The following is a 23,143-nucleotide window of genomic DNA, read 5'->3' on the forward strand; positions in this document are numbered from 1 at the left end:
TCAAGTGAATCTACCTATTTTTTGACTTTGATGTCTACAGTAGCTGATGCTGCTCGCACTATTCCAACGAGATTGAGTTTTATTTTTTAACTTCAGTCAGATAAATAGTAAACACATTTATTTAATTATCTGTAACGTTTATCTGAAATGATTTTTGTCCAAAGCCACGTGTTTTAAATTCAAATAGAGTCTTCTATAAATTCAGGAATTTGTCAATTATAGTCGTGATTTTTCCACTTTATAGAGGTTCTCTTCTCCGTCTGCTTCTTAAAAAACATTCAAACTAAGCCCATATATCTGTTCCTGACACCACACAAACAAAAAGCAGAAACAAAGCATTGAAGATTAATAAAAACACTCATTAAAAAATGCAATGGTAATTCAGATGGCTTAGTACAACCATGCTGTCTGCCACAGTCCTGTATAATTTAAGAAGCATACTACTATCGTGGAAAAGGAATTTTATAGCTACACAATATTATTGAATTTTTACTGTGATGTCTCTAAAAGTTATTTTAACTCAAAATACTTCAACTGTTAAGAGAAATGACAAAAATTGGCGCCACGCCTGTAAATGTCATATAGACAATAATACAAAGAGAAAGTCGAGTGAATGAAGGGTGTAAGATAATGACAAGATGGATTTTAATGATGTTTACGACGAATTTGGAAACTATATCGGGAAAGATGAGGATTCAGAAGATAATTTGAGTCAGTTTGGGGAGGAAAGTGGGTCGGATGTCAGTTACGATGGGAATGGTGAGTCATACGGTGAATTTAACGCATTAAAGCATGAGGGAAAGCACCATATTGGTGACCAATACGACGATAAAAGCGACATTTCTGGCGAAAGTTTATCAGTTCTGGAAAGTCGATCCGATTCTGATATGAGGATAGACGAAACAATGGGAGACAAAGAAAGTTCAGGCACTAAGTACTTGGAGTCAGATTCAAATAAAGCTATATATAAGGAAATAAAGGAAAAAGATTTCGGAAACGAAATCGTTTTGCACGAGCACAAGGAGTATTATCCTGATGCCTCTCATGTTTATGGAGAGGATGTAGAAATACTGGTTGAGGAGGAGGATCAGCAGCATATAGACACTCCGCTGATATTGCCTCCAAAAATAAATAATTTTGACTTGGTAGAAAAAAATTTGGACAGAATAAATACGACTTTTTCACCAGAATTTTTAAGGGATTTAATGAACAACTTTGAATTTATAAGAAATATGTGTGTAGTTGGTGATTTGCATTACGGGAAAACAACCTTCATAGACACATTGATTAAAAGCACTCACTCATATAAAGACTGCACTGAAGCCAGCTTAAAAAAGGCAGGCAGTATTCGCTCAAAAAGGAGGACTAAAAACTTTGAAAGATATACAGACAATAGGAGGGACGAGCAAGAAAGGGGAATAAGTATAAAATCTGCTCCAATATCATTAGTAATGCAGAATTCACAGGGAAAATCATATTTACTTAATATAATGGACACTCCAGGACATGTTAATTTTGTGGATGAGGTTTGTGCATCAATCAGAATTTCAGATGGAGTTATGGTATTTGTTGATTGTATAATAGGAGTGACTAAGCATATAGAAAGACTCGTGTATCACTGTTTGTCTGAAAAGAAGAAAATGGTTTTGATTGTTAGTCAAGTGGACAGATTTGTACTAGAAGCAAGGCTTCCTCCATATGATTGCTATTTCAAGATTAATTTAATAATAGAATCATTAAATGGCACCATAAAGGATTACTACAATATGTACTATTGCAACAATGATAATCTTGAACTTGAAAATACCTTATTTAGCCCTTTAAAGGGGAATGTTGGTTTTTCATCCGGAAAATACGGTTTCTTTTTCACTATTAACTCTTTTGCGAGAATGTACCTTAAAAAGGGAGGTATATCCAACAATAGCGTATTAAAAGAAGAATCAAAGAGATTCTCAGACAGACTGTGGGGCGATATTTACTTTAATCACGATAAAGGCACTTTTGAGACAAATAATTGCGATTCTTCCGATAGAATAGATAAAAGAAAAAGATCATTTGTTCAATTTGTTTTGGAACCAATTTATAAATTAATAATATATTCAGTGTCAGAAGAAAACAACGAATTGGGACATTTTTTAAAAACAGTTGGGATATATTTAACAAAGAAAGAACAACTCTTAAATACAAAGGAAAGATTGGAGGTAATATGTAGAAAGTTTTTTGGTGGTCCTGGTTCATTTGTTGATTTCGTAATAGAGAACATACCTAACCCAAAAGCCACAGCAAAGGAAGTTGCGGATAGGTATTATACAGGACCTTTAAATGACTACTACTCTGATTGTATAAGGGAAATACGTAAAGACAACTGTCCATGTATAATTTTTATTGTTAAACAATATCATTCTGAGGACTTTGAAGATTTTTTTTCATTTGGCAGAGTGTACTCAGGTAGACTTAAAAAAGGTGACAAGGTCATGGTTCTGGGTGAGTCTTATTCACCCGAGGAGGATCCTGACGACTTTACATATAGAATAGTTAATAATATATGGGTATACCAAAGTAGATATAAAATCGAAGTAAATCAGGCATCTGCAGGAAACTGGATTCTTATTTCTGGGTTAAATAACTTGGTTACTAACTCGGCAACTCTCGTATCATATAACTACAATTCAGAAACTGGAAAAAAAGACAGCAATATATATAATTTGAGCAAGATAAAGTACATAAACAACAGTGTTATCAAACTAGCAATAGAACCACATAATCCATCTGAGCTCCCTAAAATGCTTCAGGGCCTTAAAAGCATTAATAAAACTTACAACATATCTAAGACAAAGGTCGAGGAAAATGGAGAGCATGTTATTTTTGGCACAGGTGAGTTGCATTTGGATTGTATTATGCACGATTTGCGATGTTTATATGGGAATCTAGATGTTAAGGTATCAGATCCTATGGTTCAGTTTTGTGAAACAGTAATGGATTCATCTGTAATTAAGTGTTACGGAGAATCAAACAATAATTTGAATAAGATTTACATTGTTGCAGAACCTCTAGAAAAAGGAATTATAGATGACCTAGAGAGTGGTGTAATAAAAATAGATTCCAAATTTAACTTGAATAAAAATACTAATGAAAGAAGTTACTCAAGTATTTTGATGGAAAAATACGGTTGGGATAAGCTTTCAGTCAAGTCTCTATGGGCTTTTGGGCCAGACAATTTATCTCCAAGCAATGTATTGATTGACGATACTATATCTATAAAGACCGACAAGAAGTTACTTTATGATATTAAGGACGACATTATACAAGGTTTTAACTGGTCAGTTAGAGAGGGACCTTTATTGGAAGAAGGGGTTAGAAATGTTAAATTTAAGATTTTGGACGTTAATCTGGCTTTAGATAAAGTGAGTAGAGGAACTGGACAAATAGTACCTGCAACTAGAAGAGCATGTTATACATCTATGTTTTTAGCTTCGCCTAAAATAATGGAGCCTATTTATCTCGTTGAGATTATTTGTCCATCGGATATTGAAGAATATATAAATAATGTTATCTCAAAAAGGCGTGGTTATTCCGGTAAAGAAATACCGATACCAGGTTCACCACTGGTTACGATTTTAGCTTTTATTCCTGCTATTGAATTATTTGGATTTGAAACAGATTTGAGAATACATACTAGTGGTCAGGCATTCTGCACAAGTTGCTTTGATCATTGGGCAGTTGTTCCAGGTAATCCTCTAGACAGAAATATTGTTTTAAAGCCTTTGGAAAAATCTCCAATTCCCCACTTGGCTAGGGAATTCCTCCTTAAAACAAGAAGAAGAAAGGGGATAAGTGATGACGTTAACATACACAACTTTATAACATCTCCAGAAATAATCAAGGCTTTAAACTACGAAGTCGCATGAAAGGCAAGGCGTTATTAATGCTTAACATTTTAGGACTTCTAATTGTATTTAGTATTTATTAAATCGTTGCTTAAAGAACGAAAACAATAAATTTCGAGGGAAAATAGAACAGTGAATGAAACGAGACGGTTTATAATAAAATATCAAACTTTAGGAATTTTAACTTGTTTGAAATAATATCACCTATGTCTGTTTATATTTACATTACCTAGTTTTCAGGATGCCATTGCTTCCATTGTAGAGTCATATTGAGACAGAGTGATCCCGATTCAATAGTCATATAAGAGATTTGGTAAACCTTTAAAATTAGAATTAAAGAACTAATTTTGGAGTATACAATAAATACTAATATTTATGATATTCGTTAAATATACCCTTAATAAACTAAAAATTGTAACAATAGTATTTACGTACCATTTGTCTAGTCAATTTTAATCGCCTTACTCATATGATTTTATGATATCTGAATCACCTGGATCAGTAACTGTCATACAGCTAACCCTAAACAATTTACCACAAGATGTACCCAATTCGTTATTTCCGCCTTGGAAGTGATGTACACCTATTTTAGAGAGCATCGCGTAGTACTCTATTTCTGATCTTCTTAATGGTGGACAATTACTTGATATTATAACCAAACGAGCAGTGCCATTTCTAATTGACTTGACTGTTGACTTATAACCAAGACAAACTTTGCCACTCTTCATAACAAGTTGCAGACGACTTGTCATACCCTCAGTCTTGCCCTTCAACGAACTCTTTTTAACCATTTTCGTATCCTTTGTAATACTTTCCAAAAAGTAAATATGTTTCCGTCAGAAAATAAGTATTTGTTAAATCTCAAGGCTTTTTGAAATTATTTACTTTGTCTAAACGTTAACTCGGCGGTAAAATTGCTTTCTACTTATTTACCAAATTCTGTATTGATTTTTATATTTCGCTTCAAATATTAATTAAGTTTAAACAAAACGTTTTTCCAATATTTAATTGCGTCAGTTGTATTATTTAACTATTTATTTTTGAGACGCCAATTATAAATGTTCAATCTTTACTAGTTACCCGCCAAAACGTGTCTTTTAAAGGCGGGTTTTATTTGGAAAATATTAATTATAAAAATAAAGTGGCGATGAATTACATGTAAATTACACACAGCATTAGTGTTTTATTTTTCTGTTTATACTAGTCTTTTTAAATAAATAAATAGCTAGTTAATTAATAAATTTACTGTAAAAGTCGATACTTGTTTTACTTGGATTTATTATTAATATTTTTTTACTAATTAATTGAGTGGCCACTTCTTTTAAATAACTTTAGTATAGTAATAGGACAATTTCCATGGGATTTGGAACCAATAAGGTGTTTATTAGTTTGTTTTAACACAATTACATATGAATTAATTAGTCATACAAATAAGTAAAGTAATAATAAGTACTAGATTGAAGAGATGCTAGAAAGTTCAATTGTAGATAATAACGACAATGCAGGTAATGTATGTTTCAAGGAAAATAACAGTTGTGCATTAATTAGTTTAAGTAAAATTAACAACGTTCATAGAACTCCAGATTGTGATGAGGAAAATGAAATTAAAAAAGCGCTTGAGAGATGTAGAATAAAAGTGTCTTCTGCGGGAGTATACGAATCAGTTCCTGTAATAAGAGAAAATGTAGATGCAAAGTCAGGAGAGGCAAATATAAATAACATAGAAAAGAATACGGTATTTGAGGTGCTTCCCAGAAGTGAGTCAAATGCAGATGCGAAATATGATAGACATGTTGAAAGAGAAAAAAATGAGAAGTCAGTTTATGAATCATTACCTATAGAGAGTTCAAATGCGGATTACAAGTATAATGAGAATGTGGAATTAATACAAAATCAGATAGTTTATGAAGCTTTACCAAATTCAAAAAATATTATTTATAAAGAAGATAAAGTAGTTTCAAATATTAATGTTAGTGAAATTGTGAAGGAAAAAGAATTGATGATAAATACAAATAACTGCGATAATAATAATAATAATAATAACAGCAATCTTAATTTGAATGATGGTAATTTATTAATAAATAACCTTAAAATAAATGATGAGGATTCAGTCTTGCCACCATCAGAGACATCATTAACAATATTTGAAAATTTACCAAAAAAGAGAGAAGATGGTCTACACGAAAATCACTGTTTAGATGTAGATATTGATGAAATTACACCAAAAGTGGATAAGGAATATGATGAAAATCTAACAATATTTGAAACTGCAAAATTGTCTAAAACAAACAGTTACAATGTATTCGATAATTTAATAACAGCAGAAGATGAATTACATACTAGTAACGAAATTAGTGAAATAGAAAGTACTGTTAAAAATACTGATATGGTGTATTTAATTAATGAAGTTAAAAGTGATAATAGTATTAATAATAAATCAGCTGAAGAATCAAATGCAGAATATGGTTATAATAAAAAATTGGAACAGATAAGGCATGAAAAATCAGTATTTGAATCGGTACCCATGAAAGAGTCAAATGCAGATGTTAGTTACAACAAGAAATTAGAAACAAATAGACAAGAGAAATCATCATACGAATCGATACCAATAAAGAGATCTAATGCAGATGTTAGCTACGATACAAAATTAGTTCATACACAGGAAAGATCAGTATTTGAATCAGTACCTGTGAAAGAGTCAAATGCAGATGTTAGTTACAACAAGAAATTAGAAACGAAAGAACAAGAGAAATCAACTTACGAATCGATACCCGTAAAGAGATCTAATGCGGATGTAAGGTATGATTCAAAAGTTGGAATAAACACAGAAGAAAAATCAGTATTTGAATCAGTACCTGTGAAAGAGTCAAATGCAGATGTTAGTTACAACAAGAAATTAGAAACAAATAGACAAGAGAAATCATCATACGAATCGATACCAATAAAGAGATCTAATGCAGATGTTAGCTACGATACAAAATTAGTTCATACACAGGAAAGATCAGTATTTGAATCAGTACCTGTGAAAGAGTCAAATGCAGATGTTAGTTACAACAAGAAATTAGAAACGAACGAACAAGAGAAATCAACTTACGAATCGATACCCGTAAAGAGATCTAATGCGGATGTTAGCTACGATACAAAATTAGTTCATACACAGGAAAAATCAGTATTTGAATCAATTCCAAAAATGGAATCCAATGCCGATTTTAGTTATGATAAAAAAATTGAAAGCTTTCAAAATAAATCAATATATGAATCAGAACCAATAATTAACTCTAATGCTGATATAAGTTACAATACAATATTAACAATTAATGAAGAAAAGTCAATATTTGAATCAGAGCCTGCTAAAAGGCCAAATGCGGATGCAAGATATGATTCAAAAATAATAAACATACAGGATAGAACTATATATGAATCTGAACCAATTAAAACATCTATTGCAGATGTGGGATACGATTCAAATTTAACACTTCATAGAGAAGAGAAATCAATTTATGAGTCAATACCTAAGAATACATCATATGCCGATATAAGCTATAACTCGAAAATTACTCATATACAAGAGAAATCAGTATATGAATCAGAACCAAATAGAGAATCAAATGCAGATGCAAGCCATGATTCTAAAATATTATTTGTACAGGAAAAATCGGTATACGAATCTATTCCATTGGAAAGCAGTAAAATAGATGCAAGGCATAATGTAGATAGGGAAAGTAATGCAAATGAAAAATCAATATACGAATCCAACCCATCATCTGGAATAGGTATAGATTTCAGATCTACTGATGAAGTGAGAAATAAAGAGAAAAAGGCTGTTTTTGTTTCTCTTCCAAGATCAAATACAATTAGTGATGCTAGTTATTATTTAGATAACGAGCATAAGCAAGAGAAAATCATATATGAATCTGTACCAAGTGAAAATATAAAAATAGATGCAAGATCATCGGATCAAATGGATCAAGACGATATAAATATGAGATCAAAGTCTGAAAAAACTGTGTACGAATCACAGCCAACTAAATCATATGCGGATGCAAGAAGTAGTGAATAGATAATAAATTAAAGCCTCTTGTTTAGATAGAATATTAATTTTAGAACAATGATGCTGATTCTAAAACAATAATGACTCCTTTTTCACGATTATTTATTGTCACAAATATAACCCCTTCAAACACATTTAACTACGGTTTCTTAACATTGTTTGCAATAAAATTTACTTCAAATTAACAATCTAGTTAAGTTTTTTTATCTGGTTCTGTGCTTGTAGTGTAAGAGACTTGATTAATAGTTTTAGGATTAGTGGTAGCCTTGCCTCCATCATCATTAGTTTTAGTTTGAATAACTTGTCTCGCTGCTAGAGAAGCCTCGTATTGAAGTCTGATAGGTTCTTTATTAATATGTAAATACAAAAGATAGGAAGAGATTTTAGACTCAGTTTCTTTATTGTTTTCATCTTTATTTGGATCCTCAATTTTATTTACTGCATGAACAGTTGTATAATCAAGCTTATTTTGAGGATCAATGTTTGGCCAAACAACAGCAAACCCCTTTTTTGGTTTAATTCTAATTCCAGCATAGGGAAAATCGAGTTCACCACCATTATCCACATCAGAAAGAAATACTGCAATAGTATGTGTCCTACTATCACCATCATGGTGTTCTTTAATGTAATCATTAACTGAATATTTATGTACTAAAATAGGTTCCATATATTGAGTATTTGAATCAACTAAAAGTCCAAGTCTGTTTTCTACTTCTTTTATTAAATTAGTCTCTTCTGGTTTTATACAAGCCGTTGTTGATTTACAGAATCCGCTATCCAAATCTTCCTCGGTTGTGGATTCTTGGTCATCATTAACACTATTTCTTTTAAAAATTGAAACTTTTGATGTCTCTAAACGATCTTTCACAAGATCTATGATGCTATCACACTCCTCAAATGTAAGTGCATTGGGAACTATAAATATATTTGGGTTTATTTTGCTTGCTACTATTCTTTGTAATATACTTGGCTTTTTGTTTGTAGATAATGAACCAGTACCATTATAATTCGAGTCTATTGTGGCTTGAATCCCGTGTTGTCTTAATAACTGAGCTGCAGCTGATAGTTGGTTATTTACAAACTTCTCTTGGTACTGTTTTATCATTGCATCCATACCTGTCATATCACCAGTTATTGATTGTTGCATCATATTTGATGTTATACTCTGCAGTAATTTTGCATTAGCGTCTCCTCCCATGGCACCTATCCCTCCTAAAGTTCCAGGTGATGTCCCGAATCCACCTCCAATTTGTCCAAATCCTGGCATTGCCTCTGGCATTTGTAATCCTCCTGCTGCTACTCCTGTTGTAGGAACTAAATTAGGATTACCCAAGAATGCTGCCAATTGTGGTGTAAGTTGGCTTTGAGTTTTGGAAGGAGCAGATACCGTGTCAGAGATTGGATTGTCGCCTTTAGTACTGTTTTCCATATTCTGTTTTTCATCTTTATTATTTAAACCTTCAACTAAATTATTCTCTCCTTTAGTTGAGTCGCTAGATAATTGTTTATTTTGATTTTGCTGCATTTGAGAAAGTGCCAAAGCTATCTTTTGCTTCTGCATCCAAGCTGCTAAGTTTAAATCTTGTCCCTGAATACCACATAAATTAGGTACTCCAGCTTGCATATTTGGAAATTTGATTGGTTGCAAAGTTGGTTTTTGAACGTTTAAACCTAGAGATGCTAGAATATTGGGGTCCAATGTTCCTACTGGTGGTATTAAATTGTTTTCAGAACTTTTCATTGTTGCATCTGTACCTGTTTCTCCAAGTCCTGCAGCTGCAAATCCGGTAGCTCCAAGTCCGGTAGCTCCAAATCCGGTAGCTCCAAATCCGGTAGCTCCAAATCCGGTAGCTCCAAATCCGGTAGCTCCAAATCCGGTAGCTCCAAATCCGGTAGCTCCAAATCCGGCAGCTCCAAGTCCAGTAGCTCCAAGTCCAGTAGCTCCAAATCCGGCAGCTCCAAGTCCATTAACTTGATCTTTTGAATCAACAATCCCCATTTTAGCCATAAATTGTTGAATCTGTTCCAGATTCATTGCAGATACTGGAAAATGAGAAGTTGGTACTGATTTATTTTGATCTACAGATTGATTCAGAGTCGATTTGTCACTATGTGTTAGATTTTGAGATAAATCAGTATTTGAGATAGGAACCATATTGATATATGTGTTCACTACTTTCGGTTCAGGGGGAGTTACTCCTTTAATAACTGTTTTGACTTCGTCGTTAATATTTGACAGGTTTTCTGACATTTTCCTGACCTAATAACAATTAAACTATTGAACCTTTATTTCTTATTATTAAATTTCTTCTTACTCAATGAAACCAGATAAAATGTCGCTTTACTTATGAAGAATCAAAGTTGATAAATATTATCCAAGTTTAAATTAATTAATATCAATATATATGTATATAAAGAGAGAGAAATGTAAAAACAAAGAAAAAGGAATAAACCAATAATAGTATTGACGCCTTCTCCCTTCACATATAATTTATGTTAGAATAAAATAATTTACGCACAAGATCTTAAATTGAAATATCCTAAATCTTATTTTTTGCTATTAAATATTAAATAGTGGCAGTGTAATCTTTATTTTTCTTATATAAAAAAGAGTAAACTTATTCCTTCTGTAAAATTGAAAATTTTGTATTTTTATTTAAATTAGAGACCTTAATGCCTAAATTTGTATGCCACCTGTTTTTAGTTTAATCTATATTTAACATGGATACCACCCCTCAAAATAATTAATCTTGTATGGGCGCCAAAGGCTCATTTCAGCGTATACAAAACCCCGTATCCTGGATAAAATGCTAAAATACAAACAAGGTAGAGAAAATAAACAGTAAATAATAACAATACTGTATTTCTGTCCTTATTTCATTCTAATATTATTTTTCTTTTAAATAGGATAAAATGTCACAGTAAAAGTGCCTAGATTTAACTAATATAATTTAGGTGTCTACGTATATATCAATTTATCTCACAAATTGTCTATTATCGTCTTTATCCCTAACACCGTGTGGATTGGATGCGGAAAACTTATGTCCCGATTTAAAATACGGATTGTTAAATTTAATTTTAGATGATTTATTGCTGGAGTTACTTCTGGATGATTTCCCACCAGACTTAAGGTTAAGGTCAACCTTTGGAGGGGTGTTGAAACCAAAGCTGACAGCAATTTGTTGCAGATCTAGGGAATATACATTAAAAACCTCTTTAAGAGAATGTGATGCGTAGGAGTGTAAGTAGGCTCTATATGCATCTCTGGCAGAACAATGCAAGTGATAATTCTTCTCAATGAGTCTTTCAAATTGATTTTGAACATTTGCTATCTTGTTTTTACAGAACATATACTCATTTAAAGGTATTTTCATATTCTTTAAATACTGTAAAAATGATATTTCTTCGGGTAACAAAAATAGCAAAGCTTTTCCAGTACCATTAGCACCACGTGCAGTTCTACCAACCCTATGTATGTATTCCCTAGGATCATCAGGTGGGTCATATTGAATAATCCAATCTACATTAGGAATATCCAACCCTCTAGCAGCAACGTCAGTACATAATAATAAACCTCTTTTAGATGAACAAAAATCGTAATACGTTTGCATTCTAGATGTTTGCTTCTTCTTTCCATGTATTGATGAACATTCTAGATCGACATAGTTAAGTAATTCTTCATGAAATTTGGTGGACATACAACTACTGAAAAATACCATCATTTTTTTATCTCTATTCTTTTTCAAAAATGTATATAATAACAAGAATCTTTGATTTGCTGGAGCGATTACATATCCTTGTTCAAGACCACTTACTGTTGCTACAGAAGATGAACTCTTGGCCTCAATCAATACTGGATTCTTAAGTGAAAGTCTTACTAAATCTGCAACTTTTGTTGTTTGCGTTGCTGAAAATAAGGATGTTTGCCTTTCTTTAGGTAGTAATTTAATTATCTGATTCATTTCTTCTTCGAAACCTATTTCAAGTATTCTATCTGCTTCATCAATAACTAAACTAACTAAATTTTTATATACAAATTGCTTTGTATTCTGTAAGTGATCTAAAAGCCTTCCTGGAGTTGCAACCAATATATTGATTCCTTTTGACAGTTTCTCTGCCTCAGTTCTTCTATTGGCTCCTCCCATTATTAACCCATGTGTTTGAGGAAGGTACTTACAAAGTTCTCGACATACTTCGTATATTTGTAGACTCAGTTCTCTCGTAGGCGATATTACTATAACTCCTGTACCGTTTCTAGGCAGAAATTCAACCTTATACAACAAATTCGCTGCTGGTATCAGAAATGCTAAAGTCTTTCCAGAACCTGTTTTTGCCGCACCCAATACATCCTTACCACACAATATTTTAGGTATTGATCTTGCCTGTATCTCAGTCATAGTCACCATCCCCATTTCCTTTAGCGATTTTTTTAACTGATCACATATTTCTGCAGATTCAAATTTTACATTACTGAAATACTCACCTTTAGCATTGCCATTACCATTCCCATCCCCGTTTTCTTCAACCTCTAACTTAACCTTTCGTTTGCCCTCTTCTGTGCTCATTTTTATAACCTTTAAATTGTCTCTCTCTTCTTAGGGACCTATTATTTTGAGCATATAACAATATAATTGACGGACAAACAATATCTTATTTTACTCAAGTCCGATTAAATTTACCTTTTTCTAATGTATTCTACTAAATCTTCTAAATAAATTATATGCAGAACCAACTCTAAGAATAAATACAATGGCCAAGACCTCTATTTATTCTAAAAATGTAATTTCAAGTCTTTTTTTTTCTGTTTTCCATTTATGTCAACACCTGACACCTCCTCTACCGGAAGTTTATTTAAAAAGCAAAAAATACGGCTGTGGCGCCATCTAAATTTTGTTATATAATAGATATTTTTGCTATTCAATAGTAATTCAGCAAAAGTTTGTATTTAAAGAGTAAATCTAATAATGGATGGTAGAGTGAAGATGTTCATTTTTATCTTATAAATCCTGACATTTTCTTTTGTCAGATACATCTATTGCTGCCTTAATTTAGTTTTTACCAAATTAGTACAACGTGTATTCAAAATATAGTGATCTTTATTAAACAAAGTTGTTACAATTACTACTTTGATTTCAGACTAAATAACAAAATTGAAGTCAACAATTACTCGAAAAAACATATTTGCATTATTCATTCGGTACATCAGGGGTTCCAGTAAAAACAAATACTAAACAAATCACCAACTTGATTAAATCGAAGCAGAAAGGAAGTAAGTATTATTATCTTAATTGCTATTGTTAATTCAAATAATATATACACATATGCTAACATAAAAGTCATGCAAAATAAATGTATTAATTTTGAAGCTGTCAGGCGCCAAAATGTTGAATAAATGAGACATGTCTCAATTAATTAGTTAATTAACCGGTATTACAAATGTATTAAACTAAATTAATTTATGATTATTGAAAAGGTTAAGCGATATAACTAATTTATTAAAAAAAGTGTAAATTATTTGCGATTAACTAATATAAAAAGTAAAAATAGGAAATAAATATATCATAAATAATTTGTCTCAATTTGATTGACAAATTAACTTTAATATATATCACAAAGTATTGTTTCATCATATTAAAATTATATATATATATATATATTTATTTATTTATTTATTTATTTATTTAATTGTTTATACTTATTTATATTTATATTGTTCACATAACCCGGCACTTTTTCTCAATACCAAGACTGTCATATTTATTCACTTGGAGTTTAAGGATTAAACTTTGAGCAGGAAGGAACTGGTAACCTGATAATAGTTATTTCTCACTAGTTTTTTTGTACAGGATGACTACAAGGTAAGTTACAAGTGATTGCAATGTCAGAAATTTATTTCCAAATGACAATTTTTGTGTTTTTCACTTATTGGTTGTTTTAATGTAAATTTGGAATTAAATATTTCGTATATTGCAAATTAACTGAGTTCATTTTAACAGTTAATTACTAATTTCCTATTTCTATTTTTGTCTTTTTAATATACTTTTAGATTTAAGAAGAATAGAAAGAAGAGAGGACATGTATCAGCAGGTCATGGTCGTGTAGGAAAGCATAGAAAACACCCGGGTGGTCGTGGTGCCTGTGGTGGTATGACACATAAAAGAATTTGGTTCGATAAGTATCATCCAGGTTACTTTGGTAAAGTAGGTATGAGATATTTCCACAAGAGAATGAATAAGTTACACTGTCCGACTGTCAATGTTGAAGGACTGTGGAACTTAGTTTCTAAGAGTACTTTGGAGCATTATAAGAATAATGTTGGAAAAACAAATAAGGCCCCTGTTATAGACTGCACAAAATCAGGAATTTTTAAGGTATTGGGAGGTGGTAACATTCCAAATGTCCCTGTTGTAGTTAGGGCCAGACACTTTTCGAAGAAGGCAGAGAAAAAGATCAAAGAGGCCGGTGGTATTTGTGTATTGAGTGGTTGAGCCAATAGACTTTATTTGCCTGCTCTAGAACCGCACTTAGTATGTTTACTCCCTATTAAGGAGTCAGACATATAAGTACATTATTCACCTACTTGTGGTTTTAGTGGCAAACAAAAAGACCAGCAACAAAAAAAATGAGAAATAATATATATTGGCTTCTTATTTACCTTGTATTCAAATATTACTTACCATTAAGCAACACTTATTGAAAATTTACTTTTTATGGGATATTCTAGTTGAACTTGAAATTACTGGGAAAATAATGATATTTGTTTGCATGGAAAACATTCAAAAATGAATTCAATACATAATTATAAAATTATCTCTAGTTGTGTTTTAAACTAAGAGTCAATTGATTAAACGTAACTTCTTAGACAAAATACTACACTTGTCAAAGTGGATTATAGTTTAATAGGTAATGATATATTTATGGCGTACGCATTTGTCGGCCCATTTTCAACTGTGCCTTCCGGTTTTAATTTTAACCTGTTGCCTTGAAATAGCTAAAAAAATTGTGTCTTCATGCATGCGTACTATACATGCAGTTTTTGAATTTATATGTACCCACTTTTGTTATGAACGCTTCAACCGCTACCAAACCCTGTTACTTTCTGGGAGTTTGTGTGTACACTACCTTGTGATTTCGTCTTATTGTCAGAATTTTGCACATTTTTCGCATTTAACTAGTTGAACCTCGTACTATACTGATTCTATTTGAAACTATAAAAAGGCTGTTTTAGTTATAGACCTAGAGTAAATTGGAGTTTTGTTAATTTAGTATAGGAAATTCCATAAATATTTACAAAACAATACTTTACACGCTAATATTGTGTTATTCAAGTATAAACGGTACCTTTTGTGTGCACACCAAGTGTTAGAGGTGGAATTTCTACAAAAATATAATAAATTCAGGTGAGGCACATTGTAATTGCTCCTTTAGTGAAAGATTCACCCAAATTTAAGACAAAACCACCCCTTAATTAGGCTAGAAACAAAATTATAGGAGGAGTATTTATAAAAAGTTCCAAAACAGGTACCTTACCAAATGATAAACATAAAATGAAAATGAAAGTTCGAATAAAAACGGGACTAAGAAAATAGAATAAATCAAACAATAATCCCCAATTAAACAATCCGTTCTCAAAACATAGTGTCAACCAATAGAAAACACTTTCTTACGAAAAAATGTGTATTTGCATTCTAAATGATACATCCATTTCTAATTTAAGTATCTAGCGCGAACCTCTAATCCGAGAAATGGCCATTAGGCGGGAACTACTAACAAATAATTTATGTAACTATAAAATTAAATAAACGTAATTCATTATTGGTGAATGGTATATCAAATTTGACTCTGAGATTTTTAAATACTTGGGTGTATGTATCGAAAATATATAACATAATTAATATATTTTTGTATCTATATTTATGTATATATATTGAATATATTAATATACATTTTTGCTTGTAAGTTATTAGTAGATATCGACGGTGAGCGTTAACATAGATTAATAACAACATAAATAGGTGTATGTTATATGTTGTGTTGTTTAAATACAGATAATACAAGACCTTTTGAAAGGGAATAAATAGGACAAAGAGTACTTTTTCGGAAGCAACGCTATTTGGAGAACATAACTGTAAGAGGTAACAGCAAACACACATTCAGGAGTCTGTTAAAAATATATCCACGGTAGACAGCGATACCTAACGAGGTTTCAGAAGAAAACTAAGTGTATTGGATTAAACTACTCCAAGTAATAAAGCCCTGATTGATTATTGTTTAAATCAGGATACGTTCAACGAAGATTCAGCCAAACGAAAATAAGTGGGTGATTCCCTTTTAATTAAGTATCAAATATAAAAGCATATTGTTTAATAAAAATAAATTGGCTTGATTATTTCTTTTTATGTGAGAAGAAATTCAAGACTATAAAAAGCAAATACTGAGTATTTAACACGAACATACTTATCTCCACATTTAAATGCCACTTTGCATATAATGCAAATATTCATTTAAAATAGAGAAATTCATTAAGTTTCAAGCCGAGAAATTTAAAAAAGGGTACTAGCTGCTTAATAAACATTTATATGATATATATTTATAATACGTCAAATAAATAATACTGATTACTGAGTATTTATATATACAGACACAGAGAGTTGAATAGAGAAAATGCATGGAACAACTGGAAATGTGTATAATAGACAAAAGTCTTATGGCACAATCCCAAATCATGTATACGGAATCTCTTCTGGACTTTCAATGCAAACCGTCCAAGACATGGCAGGAGTGTCTGGAGCCTATATGAACTTTGATACGTTTTCATCAAAAGAAAACTCAGACCCCATTATGTTCGATTCAAAAAAGTCTTTTTTTAACAGTGTCAAGTACAGAAGATTTAAGAAGAGGTATGCAGGTCTTTTGGGTCTAGTCGCAGTAATTTGTTTTTTAGGTGGAGTGTACTGGATACTGCATTCCAGGAGACACCATCACAGCTATACAAGTGACGATGTAGGTGAAATTAACAAATCAAATGGCAAAATATACGAGGATGAGACACTAAGGATGACGGGTGAGAACTTTAAAGAACGATTTATGAACAAACATCACGATAATATACACAGTTCCGATTATGTACAGGGAAACGACTGGTCTGATTTCGAAGAAGATTGGTTAGATGAACACGATTTTTTCGAGGAAGAAATAGACGATATTGAAGATATTGAACACAATAGATCCCATTATGCCAAGTTAATTAATGAAATGGACTCTCCTAAGGAAACTGAGGGCGCTACAACAAGTGACAAACCACTAATTAGCACTGATAACGATCAGTTACCCTCTGAGGTTAAAGGTGATATACCACCTAAACCACTCTCTGAAGCCCATGTATACGACGATTCAGTGGTATACTTTCCTAAAACAATTCATTTACTCGGAAGAGTCGGGACCAATTCTGAAGTTAATGGCAAATACACCATTATGATGCATCCTTACCACGAAGAAAGTCCCTGGGTACACGCGGGTAGGCTTATATGGTATAAAATAGGAAGAGGAAACACTGGAAATCACTATATATTTTATGAAAAAAAACTGCACAATTGGGTTATAACTGACAAATTTGACCTACTTTCACCTGATCCCATAGCCTTTTTACCTGACCACGGAGTAATGCCAGTTAAAGGAGTGGGAAAACACGGATGTAAAGCACAACATTATTGGTACTTTAGGGAAAAAAACGATGATAATACACACAGACTTGTGATGGACAGATCAGTATTGGTCACAGATGATGGTATTCTCATTGATTCAATTTCTTCTGACCACAGCGAGAACAAAAATAATGCTAATTCAGACTCCGGTTCATCTACTAATCTGGAAGTTATTGGTTTGAAGCTTCACAAAAACCAAATACATGTTGACCATAAATACCACAGCAATTCATACTCGCCTAATGATTCTCATGGAAAACACAACGAAATTGAGGATCCATATGATCAAGGTGTAAATTAATGAATTATTACCTTTTAATACTTTTTACCAATTCGTTTTTCTTATGAAAATAAGAAACTGATTTTTCTGATGTTTTGGCTTATTTAATTATCTGAATTTTAATATTCATACATGTATTATATACTCACATTATCAACATTCATATATATATATATATATATATGCACTTGTGTGGTTAAATTAAGGACGTAAACCATTAGTTTATCTAATTCTTTTCTCACTATAATTTTTATATATTATTTAACGCTACCTTTGAGTATTTCCTTGTACACTTAGCCTTTAGAGCCAAAATATACTGCTTCAATTACACAAAAAAACACAGTGTTTCTGTAACAAGGTAACATTAAACTGGTATTTAATGTTAGTGAGTCGCAGAGACCGAAAAGTTGCATTATAGTAACAGCAGGCTATTGTGCGGCGAATGTGTACGGGATGTTCGATATTATTAAGTAGTTTTAGTTGTGCAAGATGTGCTTGCTTTTAGGCCAATAACCAGTACACAGCTCTGCAAAATGAGAAAGTTTGACGCACAAGTAATTGACAATTTTGCTGATTAGTACCCGCTAGGTGGCGTTTTTATGTATATAAAAAACCTATAACAAGTTTCAAGTTATAAACTCCCTTTTTATAGTTATATTAAGAAAACTAACAAATATATATTCTTAACTAAATACATGCGAATGCTTCTCATTTGCGCTAGAGTAAATTAAATGGGTGTTGGCTATTCAGCAACAGTACTAATTAATAGATTTAAAAATTTAATAGCCTGACTACAAGCAAATGAATCAGGTCCTTTTTCTGAAGGGATAATCAAAAATTCGCCATTATCATTCTTCACAAAGCCGCAAGACATTAATAATTCGAGTGAACCCTCGTACTTTAATACCTTTGATTCAAATGTTGGATTACTCAAACGTATTTTTCTATACTTTTCTTCATATGGATTATTCAACACATTCGAAATGTAGGTTTTGAGTAGTGAAAAACATTTAGTTATTCCCTGAATATCTTTAGACTTGTACATATTACTCATTTTGTTGCAGTAATATCCCACTTTTTCTTTACTGCTTTTTGGCACCTCTTTTTTTTGTTCTTCTGGATATGGACAGCCGAATCTTTCTTCCCACTCCATTTTCAGTAAATTTAACTGTCTCTGTCTTTCCTTTTCGTGAAAATCCTTCTCCTTAGCTATCATTTCTATATTTCTCTTCCTTTCAGATTCCTCCATTTTTCTCTGCGCCTCCAACAGCTGTTTTGTAGACGCTATTCTTCTCTTCTCCTTTTCTATTTCCTCCTCTTTCTCCTTGTTCATACGAATCTCGCGAGCCTTCTTCTGTAACTCCTGCACTTTAATCAATATTTCCTCATCGGTTAACTTGGTACCTTCCATTTTGTTTTCCGGTTCAGCTTCCTTATTCGGTGGTGTTCCAACCTCTACTATTGCATCCTTAAGTGAGGGATCACTGTTGTTTTCCTCTAGCCACTCTACTGCACTTTCCAATCCCGAATTTCTAGTAAAAAAGAGCGATTTCTCAGATTCAACCTCTCCAAAGCCCATTGATAATAGCGAATTCAGATGCTCTTTATTCACGTACTCCTTTATTTCTTTACAGTTAACATTGCGCGACTCCTGCTCTAAGCATTCCTTTTTACTCACATCCTGAATTGAATTCATATTAATCAAACTATTTCTCGCTACCTTAAAATATATGCTTGCTTGTAGTGAGCTAAATAATAAATCGCAAATCCAACTTATAAACTCTCTTCTTTAACCGTTAAAACATTAATATGTATATTAAGTGATTCCGTTCTTGAATTCTACAGTTAAAAGATAAATATATTTTTTATTTCAAATTTCTTTTCCCCCAATTTCCTTTTTCCAGAAAGGATTTTTCGATTTATTTATTTTTTTTTACGTGTCCCTTTTTACCGGCATGTAAACTAACAATAAAACCAAGTACCGGTTTCCCCACTACCAAATTGCAATTAAAATAAAAAATAAGATTGAATGTACATCAAATTATAGACAAAAGCACACAAATAAAAGCTTTAATTGTTATTTGCAAGATAAAATCATGAAAAGCAAGAGTTAAAAGGAATTGATCTAAATGCCGATTTGCTATTGATTAATATATAAAGGAATATAAGTAATTGAAATAGATTACTTTCTGCTAATAGTACTTTAACTGGATACAAAACTGTATATATTCGTATAAATTAGATTTAAGCGCAAACTGTTTTTAGTACATAATACATACCTATTTGACTTTTCTTCACTCTGAGAAAAAGCTTTTAATACCAGTATTACTGATTTATATGTAAATAGAGGTTATGGTGAGATTATCAATACGTCCAAAGAGCAAAGATAATTATAACAAAAAGAGAGGGGTAAGTTGTTTCAGTTGTCGTTATGAGAACCAACATAGAATAACTATATTAAGACGCATACTAGAAGATCAATACTTAGCACCGGTATAAATGAGTTTGAAAAGTGTTCACTAAGTGTAAATAATTCAAATGGAAAACTTTCTAGAAAATCAATAGGAATTAAAGAGAAAATCGATCAAAACAAAATATATATATCAAAAAGGCTTTCCAACCACCTTTCAAATGAATCGTTAAACCAACTCTGCAATCAGTGTTTAAGTTTACTAAGGCAAAATAAGATATCATCGAAGAATGCATTTGAGATACTATTAATAGACCATTTAAATGACATTGTGAATGTTAGCTCTGGAGAGTCATTTGAAAATGACTATACCCATGATACAAACGAAGTCGAAAACAATCAGGTTATAGATATTGGAATTAATAAACGCGACTTAGAGAGTGAAAATATTACATTTACTTCAATAGATAGAAATAAGGGTTCAGATTTTGGTACAGGAGAAGATAATTTTCAAAAATTTCAAAGAGCTGCGGTCACACTGGAAGCTTCTGCAAGAATATACGGTTACAGAGTTGACTCTACATTTGACAATGCTTATAGAATACTTTCTAATATAAAAAGTGGTCAGGTTTTATCTAAAAACAGTGATGGTAATGTGAGTGAGGAAACGGACGGAAGTGAAGTTCAAATTAATGAAACATGTGAAAATAAAGTTGAAGGCAAAAGAACGAACAGAAAGGTCAATTTTGATTTAAAAAAGGATAACAAAACCAATGGAACACTGGTACCTAACCACGATTTAATCACAATTAAAAATTTTGACAAGTGTAGGGATGTCGCGGAAAAACCAAGTTTCCTGAAGTTGTTGGAAAGCGAGATTAGACTAAATAGAATAAGATTCGGGATGGAAGAAACAGGAAACATAGGTTCAATATCATCAATGATGATGAACAACTTGGACTTAAATCAGACAATTAACACTGACGAAAGTACAGATAATCACTATGTTTCACTTAGGTACAATGTTTCAGGATATAAGATGGCAGGGAACAACAAAAATGAATATTTAAATTACTGCAAGTCACTAAAATATCCTCTTAGAATAAACAAGAAAACGCTGGAGTTGTTTTTATCGCCACCTGAAGATAACATTAGAATCTGTCCCGATATAGACAAAATAATTGATTCAATTCAACATATTTCAAATGAAGATATTATAAAAAACCAAACGAGAAAACTTGTTGAATTAAGAGGCTACAACAAATTTTTTGATTTGAAAATTCAAAATTCAAACGAAAACATTGGGATTATAACTGCTGGATATGACGAATTATATGGTGAAAAAAAGGATGCCCAAAACGGCGAATACGACGACCAAACCATAACCACAAGTTTCCAGGAACACATTGAAAGCATCTACAACGACTCAAAAGTTAATTTGGAATTGGTTATGAATCACGAAAATAGCATAGATGAAGCGGATAACAGCGAGTTTAATAAAAACAGTATCCTAATGAGAACCTCTAACAAAATTCACTTAAACATAGGCCAAGTCTTAGACTACCTTACAAAAAACTCGAAAATAAGTAACATATCTTGCGAAAATAGAAACAAAAACACTAAAAAACGAAGTAAAAAGGAAAACAGTGTAATTATGATAAATATGGATGAATTAGCTAAAGATGGTAACCATGAATTTGATGGAGTTGAATGGATCAGAAGCTTGCCAAAAAATAACTTTGTTAATTCATCTAACTCAGGACTGAAAAAGAAACCGAAGAATTCTACAGCATTTTTTTCTGGTTCTGGGGAAAAAGTGTTTGTGAATCAAGAAAACAAAACCACCAGCATATTTAATTACAACCAAAATCACTTGTTTTGCTTAGCAAACATATCTAATACAAAAATTAATTTTGAATATATTCATAATAATAACAATGATAGAGATTCAGTTCAAAATAATTGTTTGCTTTTCGGTGGAAATACCAACATTCCCATTGAAAGTGATATAAATGAGTGTTTCAGCTACGTTTATAATTCACATAGTTTACACTCACAAATACAGGACACTAACTTTGATTTAATGAAAAACCATACAGAAATAGAAGAATTTATATCTGAAGAAACAAATTCTGGAGTTAGCTACAATATTGAAGATTATAACAACGCTGAAAAGAAAAACATTATAATCCCGACAAATAACTCCAATGAATTTAATCCCAGTTACTTGTTGGAAAAGAGTTCAAAAACAATTACTATTATAAATGAGCAAAGTGAATTTTCGCAAAAGTTTGGGAAATTCTCAAACCATATTGACATTGAGTCTATTAAAGAAAACATTAAAAAATCAATTCAATTACTGAGTTCAAATAACAGCACCCTTTCACTTCATAACGTAATGAGAACGACTGTAAGTTGAACTTAACACTAAAAATGTGCTCTATTCTAATTGTTTAAATCGCATTATAGAGAAAACTATTTTCTGAAAGTAGTATCCCGGTATCGGTTGGAATACTTTTTATTTGTGTCCTACATATCTGCAACGAGGAGAACTACTCGCTCGATTATTCAAAAGATTCAGATAAGTCAGAAGCGTTTTATGACGTAATATTGAAAAAGGAAGAACACTAATGATGTCCACTAAGTAGTGAAGTGCTAGCAACTAGGATTCTTTCTTGATACCAAATCTAAACCTAAAATGAGTTTTGCACATCTACAGCAATTAATATGTGTCTTCTTCAAACCCGAAATTTCACACAAAAACGGACTTGAGGGACCAAACATAACTTAAATTTAAACAAGTTTAAGTAA

At 31.9% G+C, this 23,143-nt stretch overlaps 9 protein-coding genes across 9 annotated transcripts; 5 read left to right on the top strand and 4 right to left on the bottom strand.

Moving 5' to 3' along the window:
• Positions 1-638: 638 nt before the first annotated feature.
• On the top strand, positions 639-3,908 carry FG386_001700 (uncharacterized protein; the record flags this gene model as incomplete). The annotated part of the gene is made up of 1 exon (XM_067341093.1): positions 639-3,908. One exon carries the CDS (start codon positions 639-641, stop codon positions 3,906-3,908), a length of 3,270 nt encoding a protein of 1,089 aa, XP_067196901.1.
• A 440-nt stretch (positions 3,909-4,348) lies between these two features.
• On the bottom strand, positions 4,349-4,678 carry FG386_001701 (60S ribosomal protein L30; the record flags this gene model as incomplete). Its single annotated transcript, XM_067341094.1, has 1 exon — positions 4,349-4,678. One exon carries the CDS (start codon positions 4,676-4,678, stop codon positions 4,349-4,351), a length of 330 nt encoding a protein of 109 aa, XP_067196902.1.
• A 674-nt stretch (positions 4,679-5,352) lies between these two features.
• On the top strand, positions 5,353-7,947 carry FG386_001702 (uncharacterized protein; the record flags this gene model as incomplete). The annotated part of the gene is made up of 1 exon (XM_067341095.1): positions 5,353-7,947. One exon carries the CDS (start codon positions 5,353-5,355, stop codon positions 7,945-7,947), a length of 2,595 nt encoding a protein of 864 aa, XP_067196903.1.
• A 184-nt stretch (positions 7,948-8,131) lies between these two features.
• On the bottom strand, positions 8,132-10,189 carry FG386_001703 (prolyl 4-hydroxylase alpha subunit; the record flags this gene model as incomplete). Its single annotated transcript, XM_067341096.1, has 1 exon — positions 8,132-10,189. One exon carries the CDS (start codon positions 10,187-10,189, stop codon positions 8,132-8,134), a length of 2,058 nt encoding a protein of 685 aa, XP_067196904.1.
• Positions 10,190-10,913: 724 nt separating this feature from the next.
• FG386_001704 (DEAD/DEAH box ATP-dependent RNA helicase) lies at positions 10,914-12,503 on the bottom strand (the record flags this gene model as incomplete). The annotated part of the gene is made up of 1 exon (XM_067341097.1): positions 10,914-12,503. One exon carries the CDS (start codon positions 12,501-12,503, stop codon positions 10,914-10,916), a length of 1,590 nt encoding a protein of 529 aa, XP_067196905.1.
• A 1,282-nt stretch (positions 12,504-13,785) lies between these two features.
• On the top strand, positions 13,786-14,426 carry FG386_001705 (uncharacterized protein; the record flags this gene model as incomplete). Its single annotated transcript, XM_067341098.1, has 2 exons — positions 13,786-13,796; positions 13,985-14,426. 2 exons carry the CDS (start codon positions 13,786-13,788, stop codon positions 14,424-14,426), a joined length of 453 nt encoding a protein of 150 aa, XP_067196906.1.
• Positions 14,427-16,602: 2,176 nt separating this feature from the next.
• On the top strand, positions 16,603-17,943 carry FG386_001706 (uncharacterized protein; the record flags this gene model as incomplete). Its single annotated transcript, XM_067341099.1, has 1 exon — positions 16,603-17,943. One exon carries the CDS (start codon positions 16,603-16,605, stop codon positions 17,941-17,943), a length of 1,341 nt encoding a protein of 446 aa, XP_067196907.1.
• A 721-nt stretch (positions 17,944-18,664) lies between these two features.
• FG386_001707 (uncharacterized protein) lies at positions 18,665-19,618 on the bottom strand (the record flags this gene model as incomplete). Its single annotated transcript, XM_067341100.1, has 1 exon — positions 18,665-19,618. The coding sequence occupies one exon, from the start codon at positions 19,616-19,618 to the stop codon at positions 18,665-18,667; it is 954 nt and encodes a 317-aa protein (XP_067196908.1).
• A 656-nt stretch (positions 19,619-20,274) lies between these two features.
• Positions 20,275-22,963, top strand: FG386_001709 (uncharacterized protein; the record flags this gene model as incomplete). Its single annotated transcript, XM_067341102.1, has 3 exons — positions 20,275-20,331; positions 20,385-22,742; positions 22,802-22,963. 3 exons carry the CDS (start codon positions 20,275-20,277, stop codon positions 22,961-22,963), a joined length of 2,577 nt encoding a protein of 858 aa, XP_067196910.1.
• Positions 22,964-23,143: the final 180 nt, after the last annotated feature.

The sequence above is a fragment of the Cryptosporidium ryanae genome, assembly GCF_009792415.1.
Source record: "Cryptosporidium ryanae isolate 45019 chromosome Unknown contig_27, whole genome shotgun sequence".
Classification (NCBI taxonomy): Eukaryota; Apicomplexa; class Conoidasida; order Eucoccidiorida; family Cryptosporidiidae; genus Cryptosporidium; species Cryptosporidium ryanae.